This window comes from Ambystoma mexicanum, chromosome 13 (genome assembly GCF_040938575.1).
Source record: "Ambystoma mexicanum isolate Mex_15411 chromosome 13, UKY_AmexF1_1, whole genome shotgun sequence".
Lineage (NCBI taxonomy): Eukaryota > Metazoa > Chordata > Amphibia > Caudata > Ambystomatidae > Ambystoma > Ambystoma mexicanum.
Window position 1 is genome coordinate 406738956 of NC_090938.1, and position 18715 is coordinate 406757670.

Sequence of the window (18715 nt, forward strand, 5' to 3'; positions counted from 1 at the left end):
TCAAATCCCTTCCTTTCTTTCTGCTTCATACTCTTTTTCCCATGAGTTTCTTCGTCTCAGTACAATACAAGTTCATCTTTGTAAGCATAATTAAAGGATTGGACTGACAATAACATCCTAGTTTGTTCTTCATATTTTCTTTCAGTAAAGGTAGTTGTAGGTGTGATATTATGTGGCATAGAGAGTTCCCCCCCCCCATCTGAATGGGAGTCCTTGTCCCCAGAGTGGGAGTCTCTACCGGGTAAGTCCCGTTTGCCTCTACCCCTAGGGAGTGTGGAGCCAGCTCACCTGCCTAGCCTGACAGAAAAAGCCCCCCAAACCCCCCCACCCAGGAGAAGTGACCAAATTCTGCTATTCGTTACACCTCCTAATACACCATGGCACAACTCATAACAAGAAACCAGGAATAAAACAAAATGCCCCCTCTAACCCCAGCATCCTAAGGGAGCTACAATGGCAACAGATTAAGAGCGCCTACACCAACTATAAGGCCATCGGTGCTTGCACACCTGCCAATTTACCAGAAAAATGAACTCGAATGGGTCACACTTGTTAAGTACTCAGGTCATCGATGGGCTTGAGATGAAACCGGCATGCAAGTTAAAAACCCGGTAATAGGCCTTCTCTTTTGCTATGCCTCGAACCTACTGGCACAGTATGCCAGTAGAAAAATCAAAGTGCCAACGCTCTTGCAGTTCAGGAAGAAACTCTGGGGAATACTCTCTTCAGTGTATACCTAGGAGGCACCTAGTCTTCTTGAATTCCCACATCACATTCAACCAACATTGCCAAAACATCCCGTAGCACATACTGCAACCACCACATCTTACCTCATCTGTTACCCTCAATGATATGTACAGCGCTCTGTTGCTTCCTAGCTAGATATGCGCTATATAATATATAACCCAAATACGGATGCAAAACAGAATTAATTGGTAATTGTAAAAAGGAGGAAGACAGTAGTATGATGAAGAGTGTGGAAAAGAGCACACAGAAGAGGGAAAACAAAGGAGAAACAGCCAAATGATCACCGAACAATAGCCAGAGGAGGAGTGAAGCGAGAAGTGAGAGTTGATCAGAAGGAAGACTGAGCAAGGAGGTATGGTGTTATGAGGAAGGAGGCAAAATCAGTGCATTATAAATGGAGAGGAAATAACCAAAATTGATATGGTTTATCTGGCCACCTGCCCTATGCATACCTTGCTGTCAATGAAAGTAATCCCATCTTGGTGTCCAGCGAGGACCCCCACAGGCTGAGGGTCATCCTCGCGCATTGTGCGTCTGTCCCAGACCTTCAGTAGTGCATCATCCCCACCAGAGAACAGAATGTTGGAGCTGGAATCAGCGAAGGCCACCGCATTAACATCATCCTCATGCGACTCAATCTGTCCGAAAAGAGGATGGCGAGTTACAAATAGAGAAGAAAGCAGTAGAGCACAAAGAAAAACTGATATAATAATGGGACACGGGTGAGTGCAAGAAAGAATGAGGATGATATCGAGATGCAAAGTAAAGTAGGTAGATTTTGGGGAAAGGTACAAAGGATACAGTCTTATGAAAACTTTTTACAGTTATAAACCAAACAAAACAGTTTCCTCTGATCCTCAAATTCCTTAATTATAGTGATGAAGAATGCCCCCGTCTCACGAAGACCAAGTGAACACTTTATTTATATTTGCAAGGTAACTGACATGTTAAAAGATCATTGTGCTGGCTGGGTAAGCTACTAGGAACTCCTTTGAAGGCCTTATCCTCGACACGCTTGATTGCAAATATTCAGATTTTTACACCACAATTGTTCAATGTGTGAACCAAGGGAAATATTGGTATGTAGAAAGACCTCTTTTTACCGGATGTGATGGCCCTTCCCAGATTTTGCTGGATTGTTTGATTTTTTTGTCCAACTATTAAATATCATATTGAAAACAATACAATGCAGACAATGTTGTCCAGTTATTGGGCATACCATTACTTTATATAGTGTTCAGCCTACCCAATCTACGTTCAGCATGCATTACATAAACATGAAATTTGACCAATAGGTGAATTAGGCCATGCAAGAATCGGTTTTACTCTACAGCATGTCCCCTCTAGTCATTACTTTGACTATGTAGAAGAAACTCTGCCCATGCGTTACTTGACACTTCTCCCACTACCCTAACAAGTCGTTCAAAATGCCTCTTAAGGCAGTTTTTGTACAACCCCATGTGGATGGCTGAATGCTAGGGTTGGAGGGAGGTGCAGAGCAAGAGGAGGCATACAAATGTGGCGGGGGTGTAGAAGAGGGCCAATTGTGCTAGGCAAGTGCTAAGGAGAGGCCAGGTGGACAAGTGCCATGCAAAGCAGGGGGTGAGGACCACAAGCGAAGAGCGCAGACGGAGTGAACCAGGCTCAGTGGGGGGGAAGGGGCCCAGAAAGGCAAGTGCAGGGTGTGGAGGATGGGAGGGGGGGGGAGACGGTGCTGGGGTATACTGGGCAAGGAGGGCCTGGTACCCTCTAGAGCTCAGACGGGACCAGGCAGCCAGTCAATGCGACAGAAGGGGGCATTAGCAGGGGGGTCAGGGGGGATGAAAAAGAGATAAGGTGGGTCTTGAGAATCCTACAGAACTTAAGGAGATCAGGCAGAAGCCTGAGGGGGACAGGGCGGCCATTACAGAGGGATGCTCCTGCAGAGGAAAGAGATCTGCCCCACACTCTGCTTGGAATAGCATCTGATCTGCAGAGAATTGCAGCTAGATGGCCAAATGTCTGTAAGAGGGAGGTATTTAGGGAAAGAGTTGTACGTAGTGGCCAGAAAGCCTTGTGGATGATGCACAGGGTCTTGAACTTGATCCTCGCAGCCACCAAGAGCCAGTGGAGATATTTCATTTTTGTGCTTGAAAGATGCGCTCCCTGTGCTTGAGGCCAAGGATACGCCTCACAGTCCTATTCTGGATTAGTTGAAGGGGGTGAATGGGGGATCTAGGCAGATAGAGGAAGAGGCTGTTGCAGCAGTCCCACCAGGAGAGGACCAGAGCTCTGGAGACATTGAGTTTCTGTATGTCTGCTGCTCCAATGTTCTTCTTAGATTCTTCAACTATTGTGAGCTAATTACAAACAGGACTCGAAATTAGAATTGGATAAGCAGGAATTACAAGCTGTGCCTGGGTATCCAGCAGTAACTGGTCACCAGGAGCTACCACTAGGGAACTGGGAGCTAGTTTTATAGTGTTACATTAATTGGCCTGGGGAGCCAAAAGTAGCTCCTGGTAACTGTTGGTTTTAAGCTCACCAGTCATTTATTTTTATAATATAATTCAATTATATTCATATTAATAAATACAAAAATCAGAAATAGTAATTGTAAGGCCCATCTAGTGACATTTCTTCATAAACAGTAATAAAAAAAATACATTATTTAACAATTACATCTCAAGTGACATACTATTCCATTTAATGTTCAATGAAAACTGTTTCCTAACACTGTGCAAAAGCTTGGAACTGGCTTTGTTAAACATTGTGAAGAGAGCCACACTTTATTTGAATCTTGAAGTCGACCTTTCAACAAGTTCAAGTTCGGGAGGGCAAAACTCTTTTGCAATGTTCCATGGCATTGACCGGCCCTGGAAACAAATTCTGGATAAATTTCATGCGTTTGCAATGGCCAGCACATTCAATGTTAGATCTTTCACAAATTCATAATCCATCTGCTGGAAGATTGGCTTTGCCACCCACTGTTTGCTTTCTTTTCGTAAACTCCTTGTTGTAATGAGGCATCCCAAAAAGTCCCACAGTTTTGGCTTGTTCCCTTACAACGTTCTCGCTGTGTGCTAGTACAGCTAGTCTTGCTCTGGCCTCCATACCGTGTATGCAAAAATGCAACTTTTTAGGCCTGTACTTGGCAAACATTATGGAACACCTCCAAATCTCCAGTGTGGCAGAACTCTGAGTCCCCTCATCTCGTGAAAACATTTTGTTGTACACAATCTTCTCAAGTACTGTCTAAGGAGGGGAGCCTGGAACAACCACCTTTTCTTACGCTCTTGCTCCTTGCTCAATGATTTTTCTTTCCAAGAATGTATGTTAGAACGGTTCCATGTCATTTCATTGCGGGGTGTTTTTTGGAGGGTTTTTCCCCACGAATTTACAAAAAAAACAATCTAATTTATTTTTTGTCGTTTGGGTGGTGGGGGGAGGGGGCGTTTCCCCCCAAACCATTTCTTTTTTTTATCTATTCCAAAACACTCAATATATATATATATATATATATATATATATATCGATATATATATATATATATATATATATATATATATATAATTATTTTTCTGTTCTAACCCCCCCCAAACAATTTGATGTTTTTTTTGCTTTAAAAAATTTGCGGTCAAAAACCCAGCGAAAAAACGTCCCGCGATGAAAGGACGTTTTACTGTTAGAACAATGGTGCATCAAATCAATGAACGCCATTTTTCAAGCAGAATATCTACAGATCCATCACAAGTTTATGATCAAGACCAATGATGGTTGCTGATAGACTGTGACCAATGTAAAATGTTTTCTGTAGCCTTTTTCCCAGCAGCTGTAATTTCTTTTTTCGAAATTGATTTTTGCAACGTGCCAGACATCATACTGATGCTTTATGTCTGGGAACTGCTGTTGCATGGCCTTGGCTATTGAAATGTGCCTGTCTGTGGCTATCAGGTCTATTTGCATTCCTCTGGATTGCAGAAGTTGAATGGATTTAATGAAACCATATTTTTCCATGGCAACAGAAGATGTACATTCAGATACTTGCACAACTGAACTCACAATTGTTTTGGTTTACATGACCTGGAAGTGGCAAGTGCAGTATGTAGCAGAAAAACCTTGACTGTCACACTGCCCATCACCAGCAAAACAGAGCCTTTTCCCAGCGAGAGCATTGTCCATTGACAACTGTTTGAGTCTCCATGACTGGCTAATAGCGTGGAACTAGAAATCCTACTGATATTTGTATTACTGGGTTTTTTAAAGGAATGGCATGGGTAGTATAGCTTAATGGCAGCGTGCTCGTCTTGGAAGCAAGCCGCCGCAGACCAACACAGGTTTGAATCCAGGGTCTGCTCTTATGAAACCCCTTCGCTATTAAGCGTGTTGATCCGCTAAACAAAGCAGATGAACAAAGCACATTTCCAGCAGGCACTTTTCCAAGTATGGGTTAAGCAGTCCACAAAAATGAGTTATGGTGGTGTACACAGCTACCCGTGAACTTCACCAATGGCTCCCCACAAATCCTCCTACGCAAGTTATGATCACATTTAATCATTTTCATCATCTCAATCAGGCCGCAGGCAAATACAATGCATTTTGGTTTCTTTAATAGCTAATAGTCCAGAAGTACAGTGGCTTGCGATTCCATGGCGTTGGAAAAGTCCTCAACACTAGGAAGAGTGAAATCCACAACACAAGCAAAATCGTCAATCAGTAGCAAAGATGCTTCCGTTATTTCTGTGTGTGATATTTTCGATTTGTCTACATGTATTGGGGAAACATGGAACATTGGCTGCTTCTTAGATAGCATTTTTTTTAGAGGGTGTGGATTGTGTGAGTGGTTTTGCAAGCAATTCTGAAACATCTTCTGTGTTGTTGTTTCTTCTGGGAGACGTGTGCTGTAAAAATGATCCAGGGTTACTTTCCATGGGTCACGGCTGGCATTCAATTCAAATTCTGGCCACTGGACATCTGCATCACGACAAAGAATCTTGCAAGGACCATGGTGAGCCTCAAAATGTAGCTGCTCCCAAGTGACAATGGTTTAGCAAGCAACATCATTAGTTTGTGAAGTTGTCTGAGTCTTTATGCTCCTCTTCTTCCTAAGCCTCTAATCGAAGAGAAAAAAAACCTGCTTAATTTATAGCACACATACAGAATATATGAATTACAACATGAAAATGTAATATCAATGAAATGACTAAAAACATTTTTTGTTTACCCGTGTTTTACAAATTCTCTTTGAAACAGTCAAATTGGATTTGACGACCACCAGACCAAGCTGAAAAACAGCATTTAGAAATTGTACATACATTTTGAAATGTGCTCTTCCACTTAAAGAATCATATATACATAACACAATGTCACTATGGAAACCAATAAAACATTAATTATATCACAGTTAAAATGGATAGCTGATATTTTACAATATTTCATGTTTACCTCTTATCCATGGTGTTGCTTCATTTTCGACCGCTTTAGTCGTACATTCCTTGTACATAACAAATTTCAAGAACATTAATTAAATTGTTAAACAATTTAATGTTAAAATCTTTGATCGCACAAAGTACATCTTGAGAAAGTTGATTTAATGATCATCGACCTTACAATATCAGTTAAACTATGTAAAAAGATATCGTCTGATAAACATTTGTAAAATAGTATTGACAAAGTCAAACACTGTGTACATGTAACATTTTAAAAAGATATTTGAAAACTGTACCCAATAACCTTCAGAGATGTCACAGGGAGTTGGTGTGAGATCATCCTCCAACACATTGATTAAATTGTGGCCCCTTTGATGCGTTGTAATGTTATTTGAAACGGACTATGTTATTCAGTGACAAAGTACTTTTTTCTGAAGGTTTACCTTCATTGTTGCATGTGTTTCCGCAATAAATACATCAAGGTTGTTGATCTAGTGCTTTGCAATTTGCTGATAGTATTGCAAATGATTAAAAAAAAGTTATCTTAAATGTAAAAAAAGATATTGTCAATAACTTTTAGTATAAATCAATAAATTATCACTTCACATGCCTCATCCCTCAGACAGGTTGCAGTAGAATAGTATGTTGTTGAAGTTGCAGGCTCCGCCCATAGTAATTGTAATAATAAAGATGTAACATCAACAACAACAAAATTGCTTGTAAAAGATCGTCAATATTGACAAAGAAGCCTACAAGCCAGGTTGTATCAAAAGCTAATAGTATACATAATAATAATCAATGTGTTTTAAGTTGAACTTTAACAAATACATATTTTGTATAGTTGCATCTGAAGGAATATTCTACACAAATTACTTGAAAGTTGAGTCAGATTGCTGTTGACTCCAGAAACAGTGGTCAATCAATGTATATATTCATACCATTGTGCAATAGAAAATGGACATTAGCATTATAATTTAGACCACATTAAAAACTGAAAAGAAAAAAAAACGTTTGTGCGCAAGTTGCTTGGGCTCCCCATTAGGATGTTGGACGTGTCTGTGGTTTCCTCCATGGTAACGGTCTAATTCCATCAGTGCGGCCTAACTAAAGACTGACATGACATAGTAATTTTTTTTCAAATGACTTTTAAAAAAAAAATTGGTTAATTTAGTTTGACAACATGAAAATTTAAAACAGTCCCATTCCCCCCACCATCACCCCCCGGGATATTCCACCTGGTGTTTAGTTTCTGTTAGTCTTCTCAGTCTCTTATCTGAACATATCAAGAATCCCAATTTTGTGTGGGCACCATTGTTCCATATAGTCAATAAAATGACCTATTTTTAAAGGACGTGATGTGTGTGTTTGGAAAGGCTCCCATTGCACTGAACTATTCGAGTATATCTGAAGTAGGGATTCATAAAGCAATCTAAAGTTCAAAATGTACAAACCATAGTGTATCGTGTCACATAGGAAATTTGGGTAATAAAATATCTATGGAAATATTCCCCAAAAACTGAAAACTGTTCATTATGTTTCTGTTCACAGACTATTTCAATATATTGAGTGGTCATTTATAAGACATATTATACAGGCAAATTTAGAAAATGGTAAAAATAAATGTAAAAATTCAGCGTCCACTACTCACATGGGTCAGCGTGTGCTGAAATTCAGTTGGAACTGCATTGCCAAGTAATTGGCGAATGAGTCTTGAGCACTGCTTTTTAGTATAATGTGATTGTTTGTACATATCTTCTGAAAAGTGCATGCTGCACACGCGTAATGAATTGCTCCTTATGTCAACCAAGACATCCTTGGCTCTGCTTTCAATTTCAGACACTGGAAATCGGCAGCTCAAGAGCCATTTTCTTATTAAATTTAAATCCTTTGGAAATACATGCAGGACTGTACTGTTTAACATGGCTATTATTAGTGCAACCAAAACAATATGGGGACTGTTTCTGTAGCCCTACAGTCCCACTACCAGCACTGACACCTGATGTCTGCACTTACCTTTGCACTTGCCACCTGTTGGCCGTTACTTTTACTTATTGTTATTATTCTATGCCCATGTACTGTACTGTCCCCCCCGCACTTTCACTCTTCCCCCATCCCATGCACTTGCGTGATCTGATTGACACCTAGCCTAGTAGGATCGTTGTCTGTCCTCCCTTTGTTCCCCCTCCCTTGCCTCGTCGCGGCTTGAAACACTTGTGTATAGGCGCGTTATAAATGCCATAACATATCATATAAGAAGGCATTGTTGGATTGTTCCTTTGATCAGTTAAAGAAATATAAATCAATATTACTATTAAAGTATCACAGTGAGTAAATCAAACATCACATTCCTTTGATCATAAAACATATCTTACTTTATAAAAATGACACCTAATTATTATTGTTCTTTTATAACATGCTTAATACAACAGATTGATTTCTAAGTGCAGGATCAGAATTCAAACCTGTGTTGTGAGGCATTGTCTTGCTTCCGAGACAAACGCTTTGCACCTGAGCTTTCCACCCTCACCTAAAGAAAACCTGCATTGAAAACATGCACTACGAAAGATTATATTCGGAAACGATACTCTGTAATGTTATGTGCCAATTACAGAGATAAAAATCCATATGAAATGAATGAATAAAATAAAATGAGAATAGGGTGTACATTGAGTAAACAGCAATAGAAAGTGGCCTAGCAGAGAACATTGACAAGCTCAACTACAGAGAACAATAATAAAAGCTGACTAACCATTACCTTAGAAGAACAGATGAGCCGACTCAGCAATTAAGGTTAAAAGTGGAGAGCTGGCAATAACCGTAGTCGATCTCGCAGATGTTTTCTTGTTAACTCCCACAGTGTTTATAAAGGATTACAGAAGTGGGTGTGTAGGTGAATGTGTGAGCGCACGCCCACGGGTGCAAACAGCCATTGATAGCGGAGGGGGGATGGATGTGGATGAGGCGAGCTCAATAGGCCCAGAACAGAGTCAAAGGACACAGCCATATGTTGATTGCAGTGACGGGGTCTTCAAAGGGTAGTCTGGAAACACCGGGTCTGGGGTGGCCATGTGGATAAGGGTCTGCATGCGAAAGAACACTTTGTGGTGTACATGGTATTTGGCACATTGAGCATTCCCATTCTCCCAGCCCCCTTTGTGAGCACACGTCCACATGTGCGAACAGCCATTGATAGCAGAGGAGGGGATTGATGTGGATGAAGGGAGCGCGATAGGCCAGTAAACTTATTAAAGCACACAAATCTTTTACGATACTCTTAGATGTTTTTATGGACGTGTTGTGGACTTACAAAAGATTTCTAACAACTGTTCAGATTAACACATTTTTTATTTCGTTTGGTAAAGTGGGTGGCAATGACACTACGCATTATAGTTCTTGCGGTCCTGGTACTGTCTGTATAAATCCACAGTATTGTCCGTGGTCACTGGGGAATTCATCCCAAATGGCTCGATCCACACAGGCAAGTATTACTCGTCGAATGCGAAATCCCAGTCTACCATGAATCCACCATGTAAAGGCACGAATTGCCACAAATCTGTACCCCCTGTGTAAGAGATACAGAAATAGTTTACTTGAATGAAGCAAATGATTGCATTTTTGTTTGTTTGCACTATATTGTAAAATGTAATGCATCGTTATTCTTTAAAAAGTTCCTTTTTTGTACAAAGTACTGACAGCACTTGTGATTTCAAGTAGGGATCAATTAGAAATGTGAACCCACATTGCAGCAAAAACAGTTTCGGAGATACTTCCAAGTGAAAGAAACTTAATTGTTCGGACGATAAATCTAAAGATGAACACTTTGGTTTCAGATTAGACAAAATTATGTATTCAATTTACAGAAAAATCATTTAGTCAGTGATCCATCGAAGTTATATTGATGTAGGGGAACAACACATTATGCTAGCCCTTTCGGTCGTCAAACACACAACATAGTGTGAGACAGGCATGGTATCAAGAGAGACACAGACTCAAAAGTAAAAGTATGAAAACATTTTTTTCCCACTTAGTTTTTATTGAACATTTCATCAAACATTACATCCAACAGTCTACAACAAACAATAGCTAAGAGTAAAACACAATCAAAGAGACCGCAAAACATACCCGCTCCCTCCCTCCCCCTCCCCAACCCAAACCCACCCACCCCCCCGCCAAAAGCTACCTGGTTTACATAGAGCGAAGAGTACACGAGGAATAGAGTTAGGACACAGTACACATTGAGACTTTTCCACACAACCTTGATGTCTTAGGGTCCCAGTGGGTCGTGCGAGGGCTAGTGGACTACCAGCGAACTAACCACACTCCCCGAACTGCAAACTTCCCCCAACATCTGAATTGTTTCAAGGTATCACATTCCGCACTTAACAAAACAATTGTCCATTCCTGTAGAAAAGACATGTTATCATTAATTATGGTTGACAGTTTCTCATACGTAAAAATTGCCAACAACTTAGTGAGCCATTCCGCCTTAGAAGGGGCACAGGGACTTTTCCAATTTTGAGCCACGGCCATTCTTCTCGCCCGTAACATAGCACTCATCACCCTAGTGAAGGGATCTGACTCAATATCGGGCAAAGGGGTACCCAGGAGGATCTCCAAGGGGTGAGAGAAGGGCACACCCCCAAAATGCTCTTGATCCAACTAAGCAATTCCACCCAGAAGACCTGAATGAAAGGGCAATCCCACCACATGTGGAACCAAGTACCACAAAGAGAGCAATCCCTGGGACACATAGGAGATACCCTGGCAAACATCTTAGATAAGGTGACGGGAGGATGATGCCAAGAGTGGAGAATCTTAAAATTATGCTCCATAGCAGCTGTATACAAACCCCCCCTAAAGATAAATCTGAAGACTCCCTGCCATGTGCGATCATCGCGTGTCATGCCCAGCTTCTCCTCCCAGATACGCTTGAACGGTTGTCTACCCTCTAAGTTAGCTGTAACCAGCACGTTGTATATCTTGGAGAGCGATCCCTTTCTGGACTTAGCCGCCACAAAAACTTTTTCGAAGGGGGTTAAATGACGAGTCAAGGACACCTGCCACCCAGCCTGGGTAAGGATGCCCTTAAGCCGTAGGTAATCGAAGATGGAACACACGACACCTCCGACAACTGGCCAAATTCAATAAACTCACCAAGATGAAAGAGTTGCGCCGCCCTTTCCACCCTCCGATCAGACCAGTATTGGGTTTCTTGGAACCCTCTGGATCCTATATTGAGTGGGGGGCCCCATAGAGAAGAGAGGGGAGAAGGCCAAGAAGAGAGGAGCTTATTGTCTCTGCTGGGAGGGATCGTGGAAGAGACCAAAGTAAATCCCTGACTTTGTAAGGATGGACCTGAAATCTTCCACATACGTCCAGTACGTCCTAAGGTCGTCCCTCAGATGTTCTAGCATCACCTGCAGCTGGGCTGCCTTATAGTACAGCTTAAAGTCAGGGAGACCGAACCCACCGTGAGACTTGGGGAGGGTCAGGGTGGAATATTTCATTCTTGCCCTCTTACCGCTCCAGACAAAACGCAGTAGACGGGATAGTAGAGAATCAAAAAAAAAGTCTGGGACAATGCAGGGAAGGGAGGAAAAAAGATAGAGAAGTCAGGGGAGCACATTCATTTTAATCGAGACCATATGCCCAAACCGAGTGAGAGGAGCCCACTTTGACAGATCCTTAAAGATCTCAGCCAGGAGAGGAGGATAATTTAGCTCATACAATTTGTTTAAATCTCTAGGGATGTTAGTGCCAAGATAACTAGTTGCCTCCCGCTCTACTCTCATCCCAAGCACCTCTGATTTACCACTGATCTCACGGTCCAGTCTGCCCATCGGCATAATACATGACTTGGATACGATGATTCTAAGCCCCGAAAACACCCAAAAGAAGCGGATCAAGCCTAACAAATGCGCGAGGGATTTGTGAAGCCTGGTCAGATATACTAGAATATCATCTGCGAAGAGGGATAGTTTGAATTCGCAGTCCCCACACTGCACCCCAGAGACACCACTATCAGTTCTGACCGCGATGGCAAAGGGCTCCATTGGCACAGCATACAAAAGAGGGGAGAGAGGGCACCCCTGACGGGTACCTCTGGAGAGCGGAAAATCGGCCGAAGTGCAGCCGTTCACCAGTACCTGCGCTAGGGGGCCATTGTACAAGGCTGCAACCCACCCACAGAAATTGTCACCCAAGCCCATCTTACGAAGGACCTTCACCATGTAAGGCCATTCGACACGGTTGAAGTCCTTTTCAGAATCCAACGAAAGGAGGTAAGCCTCAGAGTCCCGCTTAGACACCTCATGCAAAAGGCCCAGGGTTTTCCTTACGTTATCAGATCCTTGGCGCCCGGGGATAAAGCCTACTTGATCACCATGGACTAGTGAAGGGAGAAGTTTAGACAATCTATTTGCCAAAGTTTAGCCAATATTTTAACATCGACGTTAAGGAGAGAGATGGGTCTATAAGACTGACAAAGCGAGGGATCTTACCCCTCCTTAGGAAGCACCACGATAAGGGCAGACATCATGGTATCAGGGAGGGAGCCAGATTCCAGGGCCGCATTGTACACCTTTGACAAGAAGGGAGCCAACATGGAACGGAAGATCTTATAGAATCGGACTGAGAAACCATCATCTCCTGGAGCAGTACCACTCTTCAGGGACGCGATAGTGTCAATTATTTCCTGAGCCGAGATAGGGTGCTCTAAAGATTCCGAGGACTCTCGAGCGAGACAGGGGACAGGGAGGGAGTCCAGGAACCGGTCCACTTCTTTACCATCCCCACCATATTTGGAAGCATAAAGACCCTAATAATACTGCCTGAACTGCTCCGCTATTTGGCTATCCTGCAGGATTTTCTCTCCCGCCCGACCAGAGACCCAATTAACCCTCCTACTATTATGCAACTCTCGCAGCCTCCAGGCTAACATCTTATCTGCTTTTTCCCCTTTCTCCATGTATTGTTTTAAGAACGCAAGCTTTCTTTCTGTCTGGCCTACAAGGAGGGCGGATAGTTTCGCTCTGAGGTTCTGAAGCGCTACACGCCGACCTGGGGCAATCTGCGTTTTCAACTTACCCCCCGGCAGAATGGCGGCGATTTGCTCCCTCAACTTAGACTCCTCCCTCAACCTCTCCCTCTTTCTCTTAGCTCCCATTTCAATCAACGTCCCTGTAATTGTGGCCTTAAATGCATCCAAAACAATTCTAGACTTCACCTCACCCGTGTCGTTAAGTCTAAAGAATTCCTCAATAGAAGACAATAGGGACTGCCTCAGCTCCTTATCTATTAGCAACAAGTAATTGCATATCCACCTCGACTTACTCAGGGCCGGGGGAGGAGGGATTCCCAAATTGACTCGAACTAAGTCGTGATCATGGGACAGCCACAACCCCGAAATCGGACACGCAATCCCTGATCGCAGAATCCACCAACAGATAATCAATCCTCGAGAAGGCTTGATGCACCGTGGAGTAAGACGTAAAAAGGGATTCGTGGTCACGCCAAGCAGGGTGCGCATCCTCGAGACCCAGCTCACCATTAACCCGGTTTAATGAGTCCACCATCCTCAATTGGGATCTGAGGTCGGGGCAAGGTTTGGGGGATCTCCCGTCGTTCTCTGGACACAAAACCATATTAAAGTCACCCCCAACAATTAGCGCGCCTTCAGAAAATCCTCTGACCTTCTCCCGCATTCCTTCCCAAAAAACATCTTGCCCTTCATTCGGGGAATATACACCCACAAAAGTTAAAAGTTGGCCCCTCAGCTCTCCCTTAACCATAATATAACGCCCTTCAGCGTCAGCTATGTGGGCTTTGGGGGAGAAGTGGGCATTCTGAGAAATCAAAAGGACGACCCCCATGTTTTTTCACCACATAAGAGGCATGAAACATTTGCTGGACAGCCCTAGATCTGAGCGCAGGCTCCCTCCCCTTGACCCAATGGGATTCCTGTAGGAAAGAAAGTGAATTTTCAATCTAACAAATTCCCTCAACAACAAAGACCTTTTAGTCTGAGTGTTCAGACCCCACACATTTAAGGACCCCACCGACATCAGCTGTAATGAGTTAGCCATTAGAAAAGGCAAGAAGATCTTCCGCCCCCACAGGGGGGGCTATAGAGAGTGCCAAACCCCTAGACCTCCATGCACATGTGAAGCCCAAATAAAAGCATGTGACCCCCTTAAACCAGGTAGACCCAAGTGTAAAAGACGACCCACCCCAACTCCCAAAAAAGAAACCCACTTTGAACCACCACCCACTGCAACCTTCCCCAACAAAACGCACCCCCTCCATCCCCCACCCAACCACTTGCCGCACCACCAGGCCGCCAATGATCGCCTCCACTTGGGCGGATTACGACAAGAACAACCTGAAATTCTGGGTCCCCCCCCCCCCCCAACTACAAAGACACAACCCAACAGTTCAAACTCCCTAACCCCCTCCACCATCAACGCATAGCCCTGAAGACCTAACCTAGGAAGGTCTCAACATTCTTGCACAGGGTCAGATAGCCAACCATAAGGTCCCCGGGCACTCAAGTATGCATAAGAAGCAGGACTCTCCAGTCAACGGCCCATCGCAGACTGGTCCGGGGAGGGCGGGCCACCTTTCTGTACTTCCTGTGACCCCGGACGCGGCGCCGACCCGTTGCGTCCGAAGGACCCGCTGACTCCCCTCCTTCCCGGCTCCTAAATCCAGACCCGAGGACGTGGCCCCCAGCAATTCGCTAGTGACTTTCTGAATCTCCGACTCCGTAGTTAGGGAGTACTTATAGCCATCAAACTCGAACGTAAGTGAGAACGGGTGCCCGCACCTATAGCGCTCTCCCTTAGTCTGGAGCCACTTTGTCAGAGGGCCACACAGTCTCCGAAAGGCGAGGGTGAGCGCTGAAAGGTCCTGATAGATTGATATTTTAGCACCCTCCCATTCGAAAGGGCCCTTCCGACGTGCCAGCTCCAGAATCTTCGCCTTCTCTACATAGTAGTGAAATTTGACTAGAACGGATCTCGGACCTCCCGCACGACCTCCCGCTCTGTGGGCTCTGTCAAATGTGGGCTCGCTGGTATTCTCTCCATCAAAGAGCTTACTTATGATTGACTTGACTCTCATCGCAATGTCCAACTGGGTCTCCCCCTTCCCGCTCCGGGATACCCAGAAACCTGAGGTTGGATCGCCGTTCCCTATTCTCCAAGTCATCAAGCTTAAGAGCGACCTTCTCCTCTCGCCTCTCTAACTCTGCCAGGCGCATGTCGAATTGAGTTTCGAATAGGTCTGCCGAGGTCTGATTGGCCTCTAGGGCTTGGACCCGGGCCTCGACAGCATCCACCTTTTTATCCAGAGAGTCAAGCCGCCTGCCAATATCAGCCCTGAAGCCGCAGATCTCCTCTAATCCATACAGGAACCAGAGAGGCGCAAACCACCTGAGACGTTCCAGAGGCAGGCACAAGGAGATCCCCCACAGACAACCAAGTCCTCCCAGCGATCCAGTTGCTGCTCATCTCCCTACACTCTAGGGTGATACCAGGAGGGCCACAACTGCAGGAGATCCAGCAGTACAGGCCCATACATGAGACCCACCAGCAAAGTCCACTGGCCCGGCACACTCCAGAACAGACCTCACCCACTCCCTGGACTACCTCTGGGAGCCTTCTGCGCAGTGAACAGCAGCGAGCACAACCACAGAGTCTGAGGTGCCCAACCACCAGCGCGCGTGTATTCCTGACAGTGCCACTCAGATGCCTGATGACCACCCGTAAATGCGGGGCAAAAGCCGGGCCAGTAGTGTCCCCCGCTGTATTCCTCTGTGGTTCAGGTGCCACTGTTCACAGTGGGACTGCCAAAGAGACAAATCTCAGTCCTCCTCCCGCACCTCGAACTAGGGGGGTCACCAGCCCAAGTCCCAACACACCTCTGACCCAGCAAACAGTCCAAGCTTCAGGGAAAGTCCACAGAAAACCCTCTTGAGGCAATGGAGACAAGCAAACTATAGGCAGGCTGCCGGCCCCCGCCAGAATCTGCACGGGCCGTCCCGGCCCAGGAAAAGTCAAATATGGGGGGGGGGGCTACCGGGCCCCGCAGAAGCAAGGGCGCACCACCACCCCGGGCTGCACGTACCTGGAGAGCCACGCCAATGGAACAGCTCCGCGGGGTCAGCCGGCGGGCCTCTCCAGGCAGACGGGATTCCCCACCTAAGGTCCCGCAAGTAGGGCTGTCCGGCCCGCCAGGACAGCTCCAGGCGCCCCTCCCCTCCGGCAGGCAGTCAGCGGCCGCGCGGTTCCCGCCGCCGGGCCAACTGTCACTCCACTCCCGCTCGCTGCAAGACGGCGGCAGCCGATCTCCGTCTCGGAGGAGCCCACCAGCACCGCAGGCACAGTCCCCTAACGCCCACCAGCTTCAGCACACTCGGGGGTGGGGGGGGGGTCAGACCTCCACTTCCATGGGGGTGGGAGGCCCAAACAGTCAAATTCCGCACCCAAGGGAGGAGATCAGCCGAGACCCGTCACCACATCTCGGCGCCCCTGGCCGCTCCCAGTATGAAAACATTTATCATGAAACTTGGCTGGGTTGGTGTAATAGCTACCTGCGCCTAACTCCAAGAGGATTGTTCTCTCAACTGATGCTTCTATGGGTCGTCGATGTTCGTAAATCTAATACAAAAGTTTGTCTGTGTCCAAACCTATGCTTGTCCTCACTATTAACTGAAATGTGGTAAGGGTCTTCTTAAAGGAAACATTGTGATTCAAAAGGAAATGTAAACCACAGCTGGTTTCAGATAGCCTACAGTCTACTGTTTTATAATGCTAAACTATTTTACTGTAGTAGAGTGGATTACTCTAGTGAGATCACCAACTGTGTATATATGTAGGTGCAGGGGCATATGTTTTGGGGATAGTTCCTTACATTTGATTTTTTTATCAGTTGTGAGAAACCTTAGGGTATTCTGCCATGTAGATCCCAAGAATCCTCTATTTAGGTGGCATGGAGAGGGCCAACGCTCTTGGATCCCACCCTGGGGGTGGATGAGTGAGGGAGGATAACCGGGGTAGGGGAGCCTGGGGCTGTTCTCGTGGGATTACCTCAGGTGGGACGTGGTATCCCAACGGGACAATAAATGACAAAGAAGTAGTTCTGGAAGCTTTTATGGGATATGTTGATTCCATCAGCCCTGATCCAGGCCTCATTAACCCGGATCCAAGAAAGGACAAGAACATTATACTATAAGAAACTAGGTGAGAAAGAAGATACAATAAGGCAAAGACCTGGGCTTAAGGGAGGTATACATTCACCTTCGACTACTCCAGTCTAAAGGGAATACTGTCAAGTCCCATGCTTGTATGCCAGTATTTTCGGGGTACAGAGTGACCTACCACGAGGAAAAACTGTCCCTTTAAATAAAGCCAAGGCTCGAGGGTATTCCCATATGCCCCATCAGTAACCTATCAATGTGTCACTAAATAAATGTAATCTACAGTCACATTTCATCTCCCCCTCCAAATTTTCAACAAACACTGAGAAGATACAACCAAGAACAATGAGGATTACCCATAGAAACAACATAGAAATACAAAGTGAGGCCTACCATGTAACACCTTTGAATTGTAACACGCTGGAGACCAAGTAATAATACTGGGTCACACAACCGCTCTCATATAGGGCCCAAGATGGGCACGTATTTATATCTGATTCACGACAATTTGTTCAAGTATCCATAATATACCATACTCCTTAACGAAAGGAAAATGAGTCTTTCTGATTCATATCAAAAATGATTTATCCATAATAGTTCAAACAGTGGGTTGTAAATGACATTACGATCCTCCACTGTGCAGCTGCAAGGCAGTGACTCAGTCTGAGTCACTGCCTTGCAGCTGCACAGTGGAGGATCGTTTCTCTCTGTGTATTACAAGATTGGTTTCCTTGTAAGCACGAGTGGATTTTCTCCATGCCTTTGTGCATAATGTCATTTACAACCCACTGTTGAGTGGGCATGAACGCAGGACGTTCTGTTTTTCACCACTGACCACACCAATGAGACTCGCCCTGATGAAGGAAATAATTTCCGAAATGCATTGGCTTTTTTAGTCTAATACATGTGGATTGTGGCAACTGCTTCCTCACTAAGGATTATTAGTGATAGCTTTTTGTTTGAACTATTATGGATAAATCATTTTTGATATGAATCAGAAAGACTCATTTTCCTTTCGTTAAGAAGTATGGTATATTATGGATACTTGAACATATTGTCGTGAATCAGATATAAATACGTGCCCATCTTGGGCCCCATATGAGAGCGGTTGTGTGACTGAGTATTATTACTTGGTCTCCAGCGTGTGTTGCAATTATAAGTCCGGGTGTCTCCAGACTTGTCACAGCCAGCTCCTTTTCAATTAGATGTATATTCTTTTTTGAAACATTTGATTTTTACTTGAATATTCTGAACATTTTTGAATACATGGTGGTGCCCACTCTCTTCTCTGTTTGTTTACACCTTTGAATTGTCCCACTAGTACAGTCGCGCAAGGTCGGGCACTTAGACTATTGACACCTGA

General features: G+C 44.7%; 1 protein-coding gene across 2 annotated transcripts in view; it reads right to left on the bottom strand.

Moving 5' to 3' along the window:
* The window catches only part of DCAF11 (DDB1 and CUL4 associated factor 11), a 631260-nt gene that overhangs the window by 202986 nt on the left and 409559 nt on the right, over positions 1 to 18715 (bottom strand). For both annotated transcript variants that reach the window (XM_069634008.1, XM_069634009.1), the window contains exon 10: positions 1200 to 1385. In XM_069634008.1, coding sequence (XP_069490109.1) covers positions 1200 to 1385 — 186 coding nt within the window. The remainder of the gene's footprint in view (positions 1 to 1199; positions 1386 to 18715) is intronic.